This window comes from Podarcis raffonei, chromosome 12, assembly GCF_027172205.1.
Source record: "Podarcis raffonei isolate rPodRaf1 chromosome 12, rPodRaf1.pri, whole genome shotgun sequence".
Taxonomy (NCBI): Eukaryota; Metazoa; Chordata; class Lepidosauria; order Squamata; family Lacertidae; genus Podarcis; species Podarcis raffonei.
Window position 1 is genome coordinate 24,400,640 of NC_070613.1, and position 16,712 is coordinate 24,417,351.

General features: G+C 39.0%; 1 protein-coding gene across 2 annotated transcripts in view; it reads right to left on the reverse strand.

The window, feature by feature from the left end:
• Window positions 1-16,712, reverse strand: part of STAM (signal transducing adaptor molecule) — a 22,703-nt gene continuing 5,991 nt past the window's right edge. Inside the window, exons 2-14 of one of the 2 annotated variants that reach the window (XM_053359459.1) lie at window positions 16,337-16,421; window positions 12,937-13,012; window positions 12,745-12,840; window positions 11,565-11,711; window positions 9,876-9,966; window positions 9,398-9,590; window positions 8,715-8,809; window positions 5,889-5,977; window positions 3,556-3,643; window positions 3,265-3,319; window positions 2,209-2,362; window positions 1,514-1,689; window positions 1-1,203 (exon numbers count right to left, since the gene is read on the reverse strand). In XM_053359459.1, coding sequence (XP_053215434.1) covers window positions 963-1,203; window positions 1,514-1,689; window positions 2,209-2,362; window positions 3,265-3,319; window positions 3,556-3,643; window positions 5,889-5,977; window positions 8,715-8,809; window positions 9,398-9,590; window positions 9,876-9,966; window positions 11,565-11,711; window positions 12,745-12,840; window positions 12,937-13,012; window positions 16,337-16,421 — 1,586 coding nt within the window. In that variant the 3' untranslated portion in view covers window positions 1-962. The remainder of the gene's footprint in view (window positions 1,204-1,513; window positions 1,690-2,208; window positions 2,363-3,264; window positions 3,320-3,555; window positions 3,644-5,888; window positions 5,978-8,714; window positions 8,810-9,397; window positions 9,591-9,875; window positions 9,967-11,564; window positions 11,712-12,744; window positions 12,841-12,936; window positions 13,013-16,336; window positions 16,422-16,712) is intronic. The other variant, XM_053359460.1, reaches the window with a different exon arrangement.

A 16,712-nucleotide genomic window follows, 5' to 3' on the forward strand; every position in this document is an offset into this window, starting at 1 on the left:
TTATGGCAGTCCTTAACAAGACTTTAATAAATGTAGTGTTTCTTCTTGTTCCAGTTTAAAAATGCCACTCACTCACATCCAAAGTGCCCCCTCTCTGTCTTTGGTGTGATCTCCACCAACGTACACAGAATATAACTATTCAGCATTCAGGTGACACAAAACTAGCATGAAAATGTAAGTTACATAATTTAAACAATAAAAGATAAAATGGTTCAGATGTGTTTCATGGTCCCATATGTTTAGCAGCTTGCAAGTTATTATTTTGAAACCATTATTCATAAAAGCAGAATCTTTTCTGAATGCAGAGTGTCTGAAGTTCTAGACCCCTTACTTTGGTAGACAGTGTCATCTAGTAGCACCCAAAGGCTACAGGAAGGAAGAACACACTCACATTCAATGTACAATTAATGAAAAAACTAGGCAATTCAGTTTCAAGAGCATATCCATAGCCAGTAAGTATTTGTGATATGCAGGTTAGAGCCTTCTCCTACACTCTGAACAAACATCCTTATAAAATCCATGAACATGTTCCATCTGTTCATGATTAATAAAACAGTAAATTATTTTAACACTGTGTTATATATTCACATGATCACCATAGTAATTCAAAACGGCCACTAACACAAACACACTATATGTACATAAACATATATGCCACAACAGTTTGCCAAGTTGACTCGTCACAAACTAGCCAGTTTCAGCAGACATAAATAACCTTGTACCAATTTTAGGCATTTTTAAAGGAATTAAATGTCCTCTAAGTATTTTAATTCCTTTGCAAATTAAAAAAATAATAATCCTAAAAAGTCAGTGCAAATAGAATCATTATACTTGTTCACCAAGAAAGATTCCTATTAAGCCGAGGATAACCCACGTTTAAGATATTAAAGGAATAAACTCATAACATTGTAAACTGCCGTCAGCAGAGGTTAGAGTAGATTAGGAATCGGAAGTCCTCTATCCTATAGTAGTGCCTTCTGGGAATAAGTGTTTTGTTGTGATGATGGAGGTTGTTGCTGTGGTGGTGGTTGGCTGCCTGGTGGCTGCGGCAGGGATGAGGCGACTAAGTTATAGTTTGGCACCTGAGATATAGTTCCAGAATTCTGGTAAGCAGCAACATCAGCAGTAGCAGCAGTTGGGGGTGGGCTGTAGACTGAAGCTTGGCTAGAATACGTGCTTCCTGGAACAGAACCAACCATTGTGCTAGAGGTAAGGGTGAGAGGGGGGAAAAACAGTAAGTAGACTGAAAAGAGGTACGAAACAAAAAAATGAAAATTGGATCCTTCATCTTAAAAAACAAACAGGTCTCCCCACCCCACTGCATGCCTTGAGCCTGTTTTGCAAACCTAAGGAAAGCAGAGGTTTCTGTAACCTGATACAGAATGTCCAATCCAAACATACTGCAGGTGTCCCAAAGATAGCTTTAGTGATCAAGTTGTCAATTATTATTTCCCTTAAGCATTTCTAGCTAACATTACATGCAAGTTTTGGATATTTGAAGTTTCACAATTACTTTGTGTAAGATGTCTGAACTGGCTGACTAGGTAATCCAGAGCTTGCTGCTGGAGTAATTGTGCCTTGATTCAGAGGTGGTAGCTGCTCTGATGGAAGACTGTAGGCTTGAACATGACCCATCTGTGCATTTCCTGCCACCAAATATGCATTGCTTTGAGGTTGTCCTGGATAAACCTAAACACACACATTGGGAAGAGATAAACACAGGAATAAGCTAATGCCAACTGACGCTTATTATTTTGTTCCACTTAAAGCCATAAAAACAGGATTCGAAACCATCTTAATAGTTACCGCTTTAAAAGCTAGTTTATGTAAACAGTGCTAACGAATGACTCTATCCCCCCCCCAATTGTGAGCACCCCCACACCACTGGGCTTAACCCCACCCCTCAAACTCCAGAATGCATGGAAGTTGCAGTTTCTTGTGTCTCTTGATCATATACAATGAATTGGGAGGCATAGTAAATGATGTTTTGTGAAATATGTTAAATAATATAACCTCATTATATTTGGATGCAGGAGCCCTCACAAGTTATAGGCCTCACAAGTTATTAATTTATAAATGTTAATGTTTAAGGGTTCAACTATACGTAACTGGCTTTATCACTTGAATTATGCATTATCCACTAGTTTCTTGGATCAATGCCACAACACAATTATCTACTTCAGATCTTTACAGCCTCTAAATACATACCTGAGAGCCAGAAACACCGGACTGAGCCATATAATATTGTTGGTTTTGTAGTTTTGAGTACATTGAATACATTGGATCCTCATTCATCAACTTGGTATATAAGGAGAGTGCCTCCATCACTTTCACATTGAGCTCTGACAGCTCAGAATGTTTCCTGAATGAAACATTTCAATATCAATGAACATTATTTTACACAAAACAGATACTAGCTTTATAGTTTATCATAGGGTGGCTGGACCTCCAGATCCTTTTGGAATACAACTCCCAGTCTAGCCAATGATCAGGGATGATGGGAACTGTAGCCCAACATTGGGATGGCCACAGGCTCCCCAACCTTGACTTATCCACGGAAGGAGGCATCATTTTACTGCAAATGGAGGAAGGGTAAAGTTGCAGTCAGAGTCTTTAAAAGAGAAAGAGCGCTCTCATGCTTTTTGACAGCAGCAACTAAGGCAACTTCCATCCTCTTCCTCCAACCTCCTAAAGAACCAAAGTGCTACACAGAGACAGCGGATGTTTCAATTTATGCAAGGGAACCAGGTATGGAGACTTCATGAGAGGAAGTAAGACTGAGAATTGAATGCCTGCCCTAAAGTAGTACACAGACACTCAAAAATAACTAACAGATAGCTGCCAGGGAAGCCATCCATACCTCCTACTATGAGAAAATGACCACAATTTTTTTTTTTGGGGGGGGGGGTTGGAGACAGGGAATTGTGATCCTTACCATGAAGAATTAGTACAGGATATAAAGAAAGTTGTCTATGTACCAATACTAGTCAAATGTCTGGTCCATAACTTTAAAAAGCTGCATTAGCTGTCATTACTGAAAATGCACAAGACCTTCTGCTTTGAAATAGCTACCCTATCTCTAAAGATAAACCCATTTCATTTTAAAGTTATTTATTTAATTTAAAGGGTTTTTTATCCCATTGTTAATCCAAAAAGGATTCAAGAGTAGCTTACGAAGTTCAGAAGTAAGACACATAAGTGGTTAAAACAAAACAATTGCTGCTTTGCAATATCAGGTGTTTCTCTTTTGATATCTGTTCTTACCTGTCAATGTCTTCTAGCTTTTCATCAATGAGAGGTCCCATTTGATGGCACATTGCTAGAAACACAATGTAAACAGAAAAACTATAAATCTCAAAAAAAAAATTAATAATGAACATCAAGCTAGCTAAGAAAAGGTTATACTAAAAAGAGAAAACTTTCCACAAAACAAACAAGATGACTTGAGATAATCAAGTAAAGATTTTAGAGAAATGATGAAGTTAGCATCCTGTAGTCCTTAGGTGGGAACTTGTTTGTGACTATGAGGACAGAACAGGGGGAAAGAAAGCTTACTTTCAAGGTGGATCAGCTCTGGGAGGTCTGGCTGATCATCACCTGGATCTGCACTTTGCAGCATCTGCAACAGTTGGTCCATTTTATCCTAGAATAGGACACACACATTATTTATTTGGGTTCAGATCTATGAGCAGTCCATAATTTATGTTTGAAAGAATTACTGTAGGCACTCCCAGCAACTTGAGCACACGCAATGACTTCAGCACAGCCAACAGCATTAAAAAAAAATTTCCAACAGCAGACCTCCATGACATATCAGAAAGTGCTTTCAAAAGATCAGAAACTTTTAATTCTAAAAGTTTTCTGGCATGTAGCATGTGGGTGGCTGCTGAATCGGAAATATTAAGTCCAGGGTCCACTTCAGCATGAGAAACTATTTGCATTTTTTCTACGGGCACAGCTGAAGTGTTACAATAGTTCTAATAAAAACATTACATGAACCGTTTATTAGCTGTTAATGTTCTGTCATTCTATGAGAGAAACAGTGCCAGCACTGACAATACATTCTACAAGCAGGTTTGACAATAGGCATGTTTTCCTCTCAAGGTCTTAACAATAAGGATGTCCCTTCTATGAACAGCCTGGTGGAAGTTTTCAACTAAAATTTTTATAATGCATATACTGTACTGGAGTCACCCAAACAAATAATCTAGAATTATACGGACCTCAATTACTTAATTCACTAAACTGCACAGCATTTTAGTTCTGAAGGGGGAAAAACACTTTATTTTAAAAGTGCTGCAAGCAGCATTCCCTCTTCGAAGACGCTGCCTCTCATCCACAGTTTTTGTAAGTTTGTACAATAATAAATACATGAGTCAATTAATTGGAGACTTTTCTAAATATTTTAAATTGATTAGTTAACTGGAATACAATAGAAATAACAGTCTCTGGAAACTGCACATCTACCAACATGGTTCTTAGCAACTTTTTATATGCAAGTCTTTTGATATACAAGTAAATAATAATACACCCACATCCACAACACACTGTGGAATTAGTTCACAGTGTCTATATCCTTCAAACACATAAGCTGTTTTCAACTTTCACTCTGTAAGAATTTCTGAAGTGGAATGCCAGTAGTTAATGTTACTTATACTAGCATCACTGCCACCTAGTGGTGCATCTGCAAATATTTATGAATGTGACAAGGATTTTTTTTCTGGCAGAAATATCCCAGGATATGATCTGAAGACACATGAGGCCACTACCTTGCTGAAACTAAGCAGATCTGGGTCTGGCCAATGCCTAGATGGGTGACCAAATCTGGGAACCAACTTGGCTTCCATGACAAAAGAGAGGCAGGATATAAAAATAAGAAAATAAAAATAGAAACTACACAAAACAGAACACAGCCATTCAAGCTCATAATCCAGAAGGCAAACACTTCACAAAAGACAAGAATTTGCTATGAATACACTGTGAGAGTAAGCTGGGCCTCATTTAATAAAACAAATACAGAAACACTGTAAAAAAAAAGGTAAAGGTAAAGGACCCCTGGATAGTTAAGTCCAGTCAAAGGCGACTATGGGGTTGTGGCGCTCATCTTGCTTTCAGGCCGAAGGAACTGGCGTTTGTCCATAGACAGCTTTCTGTGTCCTGTGGCCAGCATGACTAAACCGCTTCTGGCACAACGGAATACCATGATAAAAACCAGTATCAGGTATTCAGCATGTAATATTTGGTGGTCTCTGCTAAGAAATGTTTCAACAGAGTTCAAGATATAGGTGTTTTCCTTTCTTTTTTCAAAAATCTTTATGCAGAAAAGTAACACACTGGACTTTTAAGATTTATAATCTTCCCTTTTTTGTACTTCACCTGTGCAGCACTACAAAGGTTTGCCTGAAATAAGTCTTGTCATTCAATGGGAATTGTTCAGAAGTAAGTATGTTTAGTATTTCTAATAAAGGGTGTGTCTGTGTCCAACTAAGTTCTACTCAGAATGCACCCATGGAAATGTTAGCCATGACATCCATTTCAATGGGTCCACTGCAAGTATGACTAATGCTGAACACAATTCAGGAGAACTGGTTACTGAATACAGGAGAAGTCAGAACAAGACAGTTTAAGGAAGTCCAGACAGTAGTGTGGACTACTTCTTTAAATTAAGACAGAAAGTGAAGCACAAAGATGGGGAGACACAAGAAAGCCATTATATTCTGCTTCAAAATAAAAATATTTGAAGTTATTATAAAAATCTAATCACATTTTAATAATGAAGGAAAGCATTAGTATTTGTGTAAGTTGAAAAAAGTGCTTCCAAGTCTCAAACTGAAAAGTTTTATAAATATTATCATATACCCCTTGTTGGTCTACATTTTTGTACTTACTTCATCAATATAAACTGGTTCAGGCTCCGGTTCAATTGTTTCAACTTGAACTTCATCACTAAATTGCACGGTTTTCTTCTCGGTCTTCACTGCGAAAATATAAGTTGACAGAATACTGAACAGAAACACAAAGTTTTAGACTGAGAAAAAAAATGTAATCGAGGCATTTTGTTTATAAGGTAAAGGGTAAAGGGACCCCTGACCTTTAGGTCCAGTCGTGGCCAACTCTGGGGTTGCGGTGCTCATCTCGCTTTATTGGCCGAGGGAGCCGGCATACAGCTTCTGGGTCATGTGGCCAGCATGACGAAGCCGCTTCTGGCGAACCAGAGCAGCGCACGGAAACACTGTTTACCTTCCTGCCGGACTGGTACCTATTTATCTACTTGCATTTTGACGTGCTTTCAAACTGCTAGGTGGGCAGGAGGTGGGACCGAGCAATGGGAACTCACCCCGTCTTGGGGATTCGAACTGCCAACCTTCTGATCGGCAAGTCCTAGGCTCTGTGGTTTAACCCACTGCACCACCCGCGTCCCTATTTTGTTTACAGTTTATATTTTGTTTATAGTTTATAAACTATTTTGTTTATAGCTCATGACATAAAGGTATTTTGTCTCAATATGATTCTGTGGACAAGATCCTGCATCATCACCAGCAAGTGTAAAACACTGTTCACACATGGTGGCAAGAACAACATTTATTTCTGAGTCACCTCTTATGGTGCCACTCTGAAAGGACCTCAAACCTTGGGTGGGTGTGACTTTGGGAGTATAATAAGTGGGACCTCTGTGCATGAGTGCAGCAGTCACTCGGGATCCGGATTCTAGTCTATATTTGTTTATATGTTTCTGTGTTTTTTAACAAATTATCATCACCATCTTAACATTTGCAAGGTACTTTCAAGTATTTGTAGCACTTCACATGCATTCTTATAATTGTCATAACAGTCTTGTAAGTTTAAATCGCTATCGCTAGTCTCTTCACCGTTATGCTAATACTGAAGTTTTCAATAACTGGAATCTTCCAAATGGAAAAAAAGAAGAATGAGGGGATCGTTTTCAAAAACGTATTTCATGTATAGATGTACAGTGGTGCCTCGCAAGACGAAAATAATCCGTTCCGCGAGTCTCTTCGTCTAGCGGTTTTTTCGTCTTGCGAAGCAACCCTATTAGCGGCTTAGCGCTATTAGCGGTTTAGCGGCTATTAAAGGCTTAGCGGCTTAGCGGCTAAAAGGCTATTAGTGGCTTAGCGGCTTAGAAAAAGGGGGGGGGGAAGCAAAAAAAAAATTGCAAGCCCATAGGGAAAATCGTCTTGCGAAGCAACTCAAAAACGGAAAACCCTTTCGTCTAGCGGGTTTTTCGTCTTGCGAGGCATTCGTCTTGCGGGGCACCACTGTACAATACTGAAATTACATGCAGTACTGCCTCAACGCACATTTAGAATTAAACAAAGGAAAGTAGAAGTACCCACCTAACACACACACCAGTAAAGCCAATGGGGGAAAATAAGATTGAAGATAAAATGGGTCATTGTCACATAAGTTTAGACATTCATGTTTTATTCATATTATACTCAGACTAGGAAGGACTCATGTTTTGGATATCTAGGCATTGTAAACCAAGGGTTGTAGACAACTAAGTCCTACTCACAGTAGACCCAATGAAATTACTGGCCTTAAATTTGTCGCGAGTAATGATTCCCGTGGGTCTACCCAGAGTAAAACTTACACAGAATACAACCCTAACTTGCCTTTGGACTGGCTCTTGGTGATAGCATGCTAACATAATACAGTGGTGCCCCGCAAGGCGAATGCCTCGCAAGACGGAAAACCCGCTAGACGAAAGGGTTTTCCGTTTTGGAGGTGCTTCGCAAAACGAATTTCCTATGGGCTTGCTTCGCAAGACGAAAATGTCTTGCGAGTTCCTGCAGGGTTTTTTTCCTTCCCCCCCTTTTTCCCAAGCCGCTAAGCTGCTTATCAGCTGATCCGCTAAGCCGCTAAGCCGCTTAACAGCTGATCCACTAAGCTGCTAAGCGGCTTAACAGCTGATCGCTAAGCCGCTTATCAGCTGATCCGCTAAGCCGCTTAACAGCTGATCCGCTAAGCCGCTTAACAACTGATCGCTAAGCCGCTTAACAGCTGATCCGCTAAGCCACTTAACAGCTGATCCGCTAAGCCGCTAATAGCACTAAGCCGCTAAGCCGCTAATGGGCTTGCTTCGCAAGACGAAAAAACCGCAAGACGAAGAGACTCACGGAACGGATTCTTTTCGTCTTGCGAGGCACTACTGTAAGATTAAGTGAATGATGGAAGGAGAAGCCTGTTACAAAATCTGTCTGACTTTGCAAGATGGCACACACGATCAGAGATTCCCACATTAAAAAAATTACAGAATACTTTTCTTTGATACTTCATTTCCCCCTGCATCAAGGGATCAGTGAAGGGAATAGGCCATATCTAGCATAACCCAAGGTATTCTCTTGGAGACAAAAGGCACCCTCTTTGCCTATCTGAATTTGTAGCAATATTAGAAAATACGCAGAGGCGGGAATCGAGCTTTCTATTACATGAGTTAGCTTCAGAACTCTCACATAACTAGTCCTTCTGAGAGGGCTAAATTATGAAATTATAAATTATTCTAACAGGACAAAATTATGAAACGTTCCTATCAAATAATAAAGCTAACAATTCAAGAAATAACTATTAAGACTGTTTGAAAAATGATATAATCCATGTAGAGGGGGGTGTAAAACAGGGACTTGCATTTGATGTATTAAGCTTTAATGTGCTAAAAGCAATGCACTTTTCTATGTGAACATTACATTACTCACTCATTTCTGGTTCAGCAGTAAGATCAGCAGTTACAAAATTAGAAGGAAATAATCCTGTCCCTTGATGCGTTTCACCTTTCCACCAGTTTGGATCACTATAGGTTAGAAAAAAAAGAATAGACATAAAAGATTGGAAAACATGAGCCTCATATTCTCAGGGTTGTGGGTTCGAGTCCCGCATTGGCCAAAAGGATTCCTGCATTGCAGGAGGCTGAACTAGATGATCTTCATGGTCTCTTCCAACTCTACAAGTCTATGATTCTATACATGTGAGAGGAAGAGTTCAATGGTCAAAAACATTAGGCCAATTCCATCTCTATCCACCCTGAAGGACAAATTTCAAGAGGCCCTTTCATCATTCTAGCAGCCATTTGGGCCTTTGATTTTTCTTCTGGTTCATTACCGTATGGAAGGAAAGACAATACAGGATCCACTTTTATGGGAATGACAACATACTCTCGATCCAATCCAATGAAGTTAAGATATAAAACTCCTGGGTCTCTTTGGAAGTAAGCATGCAAAAAGGGCTTCAAGATTTATATCACAATCCTGTACGGTTGACAAAATAGAAGCGCTAGTAAATGGAGCTTGCAAGTGTGTCAACTGTGAATTGCAGCTTCACGAGTCTGCCTGCCCCAAATATCTACTGTGCAAATGTGATTTGTGGACTCCAGCAGATTTACCTGTCATCAAGTACAGTGATAAGTTCTCCAGCTTTAAATGTTAGTTCATTATCTTCAGCAGCTTCAAAGTCATAAATAGCCCGAACCTTTCGGCCCTCATGCTTGTGATTAGTTAAGAGGCTTGAGGTGCTTGGATAAAGAGTGGAAAGCGGCGTTTGTTGTTGTCTTTGTTCCTTAAGTGACAATTCAATAGCTGGAAAAAAGTAATAAATCCAACTTAAGTGTAAGCAAAACAAAATAAGGATTTCTCTCTGAATTTATTCACACCAGGGAAACCTATGGAACAGAACTGAGGGGATGATGGAAGCTGCAAAAGGCGGGGGGAATCTGCCATAATCACCTCCCTCTTCCGTCTCTATCAGAATGGTACTGTTCTATTCACAGTATGTAGATCCAGCCCATGGGGAGAGGGCTTGAAATCTGGAGCCCCAATCATCAGCTGTGATCATCTGAAGATTCTGATCAAGCAATAACCAACCTTTAGCTAGATCCTCTTCCTCCTTCTTGTTGGCTACTATCCCAGGATCTTTGGCTACTAGAGCTGGGCTTGCTTTTGCTTGTTCTGCAGCCTTACAGGAGCAAAGAGGGTAGATGTTATTTGAAAATTCAACGCAATATATTAAATTCAGCATTTGTGGCCATATCAGAAATGTATTAGTAAAAAAAATCAGCTTCTTTTGAGGAAGGGGCGGGGGAAGCTGAGCTTTTAAGAGTTCACCTTGTAGTAATGGTTAGTGGTTGCATCAGCGCACACAAATGAAAAACCTTCCTCAAAATGAGCCGTGTAACTCATCTCATGTTACATCTGAATTGGCAACTAGAAACCATGGGTAAATTACCGTTACAGTATTTTCTTGGCAGGTCATAGAACATTTTGTGAATGGTCTGTTAAATTAGCAAGGTGGTATTAGGACAGGGAACGGGGAACCTCTGGCTTGTGGGTTCCCCATCTGGTTCAACAGCCTTTTCTGTGGCCCTTTTTCTTCTCTCCTTGGACACATTGCTCCCAGATGCTGTAATCTCTGATCAGTGAAGAAGTGGAGGGGGGCAATCATGGAGAAGCTTACTACACAAGTTTTAGACATCTAAAGGCAGCCCTGTATCAGGAAGTTTTCAATGTTTGGTATTTTATTATGTTTTTCTATTCTGCTGGAAGCCGCCCAGAGTGGACAGGGTATTATATTATTATTATTATTATTATTATTATTATTATTATTATTATTCCATATTCCTCTTCTCCTGTGGCTAATTAAACAATCTATGGCCTTTTAAACTTAGAGGGGGGGTCCTGTTTTGTCTGTTATCTATTTCTTTGTTTTTATATTGTGAATTATATTTTATATTCAGCCCTTGGCTGAATTCAATTATTTGGCAAGCAAGCAAACAAACAAACAAACAAACAAACAAACAAACAAACTGATTTACTTACTTATTTTAAGCTGTAGTCCCCCAGATACTGCCAGACTACAACTCCCCAACCATTGGATATACTGAATGGGGTTGATGGGAATTGCAGGACGACATTGGAAGGCTACAAATTGCCTACCACTGCTTTACAAACACATCCCCTTGCCATGAAAATAAGCAAGAAAACATGGACTAGTAGCGTGCATCATTTGCACTTATTACCTTCCAAGATGTAGGCTTGAGCCATTTTCAGATAACAATTTAAACCATTACAAGGAATATGAACTTGGAAGCCACGTGGATGTTCTTCATAATAGGTAGGGATGACATTTCCACCACTCAAAAATTGAGAATATATGCACTTTCAGAATCATGTTGCCCACCCATATTAATGAGCTCAAACTTATTTCAGTGAAAGCCTTTGACATATCAAAGCTCTCATCTTCGCTCATGTAAATTAAGGCTGTAATCTAGCAACACCATTTTGGCACACAAGTGTTTGGACCTTCTTCTCTAACTTTTCCATGGCCACCAAGTTGATCTGGCATTGTAAGGGTCTGCATCGGAAGACGAAAGTTTTAAAATGAAAAAGAGATGCTTCATTGAGAACAATGACTTGGTGTGCATTTCTATGAATAGTGACACGGGAAAGAATCAACAACAGCTATATTCAGGAAGCAAAACAGCAGACTGATAATTCGTAGGCCTTCTTAGTATTACATCTCACATTAACCACAGTTTTTGCAAATTAGCACTTTACCTGTGAACCAATAACTGGAAACATAACACCCTGTTCCTTAAGGTTCTTTATCATTGCAGATATCAGACTAAGCTGGGGATCATTCTTGAATTCGTCTGTCCATTCCACCATGAGTGCTTTCAATTTTTCACAGACTTTTGGATGACCCTGTAAAAAGGATAATGCTAATATAGTTTACAAATACATTTATTTGTAAGCAGCCACTCTGGACTATGTCCACTGAATGAGGCAAATGAAATACAAGTAGAAAAATAATGTAATAAAATTTGAACCCTCCCCCAAAAAAATCAACTAGCAAAAAACCATTTCCAGAGTCATAGCAACAAAACTGGGTCTAGTCCATGTTAACCGCACTTGGGTCCCACTGAAACCAGTTTGATGTAACTTATAATGACTAACTTTTCACACTGATTTCAGTGCTGTTTACTATAACCCTCAAAAAGAAGCACAAATTGTTTTGCTATGTTTGTTCATATCAACCCCAAACCAGTTTAAAATCTACCCCCCACCTCAAATCATTAAGTGTGCCTTTAAAATATAAATAGAGCCACCATGTGAAATCAATACTGGGATATATATTTAAGTTAGCAGCTTTCGGGATGTTCAAAAGGCTTCCCATTTATTTACAGATCAAACTAGCTCTAAAATGACTCATATTTCCCAAGCCATAGGTGTGGCCAGCTTCCCTAAAATCTGAGAGTCCTCTTAGTCTTAATCCTCAGCCATCTAAGCACTGTATTCAGATGACAAGAGGAAAGAGAGATGTCCTGACAAGTATGATATTCTGTCTCTGGGAAATCACCCAAACCCACCTAACACTAGTTTGGGCCAGCATTTGACAACAAGAAGTTAAATCAAAAGAAAGAAGGATCTTCTGATTATCTTGAGGCAGAGGAAGTGTTATAGATTAACAACTTTATCTCGGAAACCACAAGCAAGAGCCCTGCGGTAACCACAAGCAAGAGCCCTGTGGTAACTTAAAGGCTTAACAAATTTATGGCACAAGCTTTTGTGGATTGAAGGGCCACAAAATGCTTCTTGTTTTTGTAACAACAGACTAACAAGGCTATCCCTCATTTCATCCACATGTATATGACTCCATTGCCCAAATGTATTTTACCCTACTTCAGGAATCATTTAACTTGACATAACCAAATTTAAAAGACTCAAAATAGAATACCTTATTTAGCACGTTGCTTACTTCACTAGCAAAATCTCTTGAACATACTTCTAAATGAAATATTTTACCGCAGTTTGAGACACATGCTCCTAAAAGCTAGAGAGAGAGAGAGAGAGAGAGAGATTAGAACTAAAGTATTTTATAGTAGAACGTGAAAATTAAGCAAAATTATTTTTTTCAAAGGCCACGTACGGTCAGCGCTTGCATAGCAACATGGGGATCCTTGTGGTTCACTCTCTTCATAATAGACCGAAGACAGTCCTTAGGCCTGATAAATAAGATAAGCAGTTTTTTAAATATACTGGCATAAACAACAATATGCATTACAATGAAAGGGATGGACACACACAACAAGAAAGTAAGAGCAAGCTTTTGATTCAGCTACTTGGGAGGTAGCAAAACCCTCTCTTACAAGCTAGCAGCTAAGGTAAATGTGTTTGAAAATGACTGAGGCACTCCATAACATAATTTGCCTGTTTTCCAGTGGCAAGAGTCCCTATGGCACACCCTCAATGCAATGATCCCCTTTCTCAAGGGCTTTTGCAAGGTTCTGATGTTACTTTCTCAACAAAACAAAAATCCTGTGCAAAGAAAATACAGTACTCATTTCTCTTAATGAAATTTTTCCGCTTACTGAGGAAAGAATAATCCAGTGAAAAAGGCAATGGCAAGTAGCAAGTCTTGGTTGCTGGAGACCACAAATAATGACTGGTTCAATGCACTAAGCCAAAATTGGTGTACTTCTATCCTATGTATATCCACCTATGGCATCTTAGTCCAGGGAATTTTTGTAGCATGACTTTCCATAACAAATACTTCAATTTTTTCTAGGCAAGATGAACAGTTCAATTCTGTATCAAAGTTAGCTCCCTGCAGAACTTGAGAAGATTTGCTAGAATCTGGAGTTTCTCAGCACACATAGTGCACCACCTAACTGAAAAATAGCAAGAGATCAGTCGTTTACTGGCCCAACATCTACAGCAAAGGGCTTGAATGACAAACAACTCAAACAGAAGGATGAATAAACTTAAGATTCAGAGTTTAGGTACAAATGCCAATGTTCTAGCCATCCCAGACAGCAGCCTATTTACAGAGGTTTCAGCATCGGATAAAGTATGAGAAGACACAGGTCACTGTAGAAGACCAGAAGCTAACAGACTGCATTACTGTCAGTCAGAGTGTAACTAACTGCTACCAAGAGATATTTTGTATATGAAGGAAATAGATACTGTATTTCTTGAAGTATGGAGTTGCAATTATACATGCCATGTTTTAGCGAGAAACAGGAGAGTAAATGTGGCCCATCTTCACTACATAATAGAATCTGCTTTTTCAAAAGACTCCAGTGAGGAAATTTAGCTGTTTCACACAATATTGACTAATGTGACAAACAGCAGCTAACATTTAGATTTCTATCTTTAAGAGATTACTTTTTAAAAAAATGTTTGCAGCTTTTTGGGGGGTGAATTCATGATTTCATTTTAACATAAAGCACTGATACCCAGCCACATAAAGGAAGCTGTAGTTTAAGTTACACTGCAGCTTTCAGTAATCTATATTTGGTGGTGTCTGTTTTACAAACCACTGCTTCATACTTAACACTACTAATTATAGAAAATGCTGTGACATAGCATGGTCACTTCACTCTGTACAAAACTGTGAACTTGTCTTATTCCAAGAAGCAGCTGCTGTCAAGTTTTCTATCAAAATAATTAGGAGGAAAATGAATAAATTGCATTTATGAACTCATATGCAAATAAATAGGGAAAACTTCAACAAAACATAAAATACTTATCAATATAACCCGAATCAATCAGTTTATTAGGGCCTTAGACCAGCAGTTTATAATCACAATCTGTTAAGGTAGCACTAAAAACTAGCATTTATGGTGATACTTTAATCAAAACATATGCTCTATTCCATAAGCAGCACATATTTCATTTTCTTGCAGTCAGCAAACTTGTTGAGTCTTCAGTTATAAAAATAATATAACATTCAAGGCCTTATCTTTAAAGAGTTTATCAAATTATCAACCAGAGTCTCAGATGGCTGTATTTATATGTTTGAAGCTGCCTTGTGTTTGACCCTAAAAGGCAACCTAATAATATATTAAATGAAATAAACTCTCATGCTGTAAGGCAAAGTTGATTCATGGAGTGACAAGATTTGAAGGGATCTGTTTGCCATCTGTCCAATCTGTAAGCTAAAGGATAATTCTCATATCAACATCCGTCCTTCTCCCCCAACTCCCAGATTGATTCAAATTGCTCAAGTTTAAGTGCACTAAGTCCGCAGAACACTTGTAGATAAGAAAAAGTTGATAATTATTGGCTGAAGGGAAATTAGACAGATCATAAGTAATATTCTCACTAAAACTCCATATAGGGAGACACTAGCACAGCATTTTAAAGGAGGAATTAGGCAAATCAATCTTCATTTTCAGCATTTGTTTCTTTGAATAATGCAGACACTAGACTTAGAATTAATTAATTTAGGACAATTTAATCATGTCAGTAATGATGGGTTTGAGTTACATCCTAAACATTTTGTTTAAAATTTCCTACAATATAGAACTGCAAAAAAGTTTCAGAACCAAGTTGTAAAGCGCACTACACTCTTACACATGCCGATACTATGACACATTGGTACAGGGGAGAGGAAAATGAGTTGATAAATTACATCAACCAACCAAATGGTTCTGCTAAGATGAGGTGTGTGCTCTAAGCTCTCTTTCTAAAGTGCTTTTAAATGGTATGAGAAATTATTTTTAAAAGAAACACTTTATTCAACAGGTGACAGTATTTAGATAACTCTGAGGAAAAATTAGATGGTAGACTGCTTGATCATTTCAGAAAGAAGATTCAAGAAGAGGGAGCTTAATTTCTGCCAAAAAAAGGTGATGAAACAAGCTTTCAATATCAAACTGATTTCAGCAGTGCATTACACAAATACTGCAAAACACAACATAAAGTCTCTAACGAAACTTTTTAGAAAATACTATGCATTAGGGACACGGGTGGCGCTGTGGGTAAAACCTCAGTGCCTAGGACTTGCCGATCGCATGGTCGGCGGTTCGAATCCCCGCGGAGGGGTGAGCTCCCGTCTTTCGGTCCCAGCTCCTGCCCACCTAGCAGTTCGAAAGCACCCCCAAGTGCAAGTAGATAAATAGGTACCGCTTTATAGCGGGAAGGTAAACGGTGTTTCCGTGTGCTGCGCTGGTGCCGGCTCGCCAGAGCAGCTTCGTCACGCTGGCCACGTGACCCGGAAGTGTCTCTGGACAGCGCTGGCCCCCGGCCTCTTAAGTGAGATGGGTGCACAACCCTAGAGTCGGACACGACTGGCCCATACGGGCAGGGGTACCTTTACCTTTTATGCATTAGTCACATAAGCAATTCTGCTGAAAGCACTCTCCAAATTTCCAGTGCCTTTCAAAAATTCTAGGGCTATGAATGCAGTGTACATAACTTGGCATTAAGACATTTGGTTTTCTAGTTTTCCCAGCAGGTGTCATGCAGTTTGATCTTATCTAGTTTTATTTCTGCTTTTTCCAAATAAAATAACGAAGTGTTTCAAACAAGAAGTGTATACTTACCCAGTTCGTGACTGTCCAACTTTATCACAAATATCTAAGATGAGCCCCCAGTCTTCAGCAGTATTCATTTCACTAGTTGCTTTTTCTAAGTGACACAAAAATGTTTGGAGTGAACTTTACCAAGTAAGTGAAACTTCAGTATCAACTCTAAATAGAAATGCATCAAAACTGATATGGTCATCCTACTCTGAATTATGTTGACACATTCCTAGATGCAGCCCTAATGTAGCATTGTATGAAATTCAGGTTGAAACTCTGAAGAAAACATAGCACACTTGTAGTTCTGAGGGTGTGAACATGTTCAATAGCGGCATCTCATTACTCAAGACATTAGCACATTGGTTTGTCAAGTCAACACATTTCTGCTGCAGCCGCT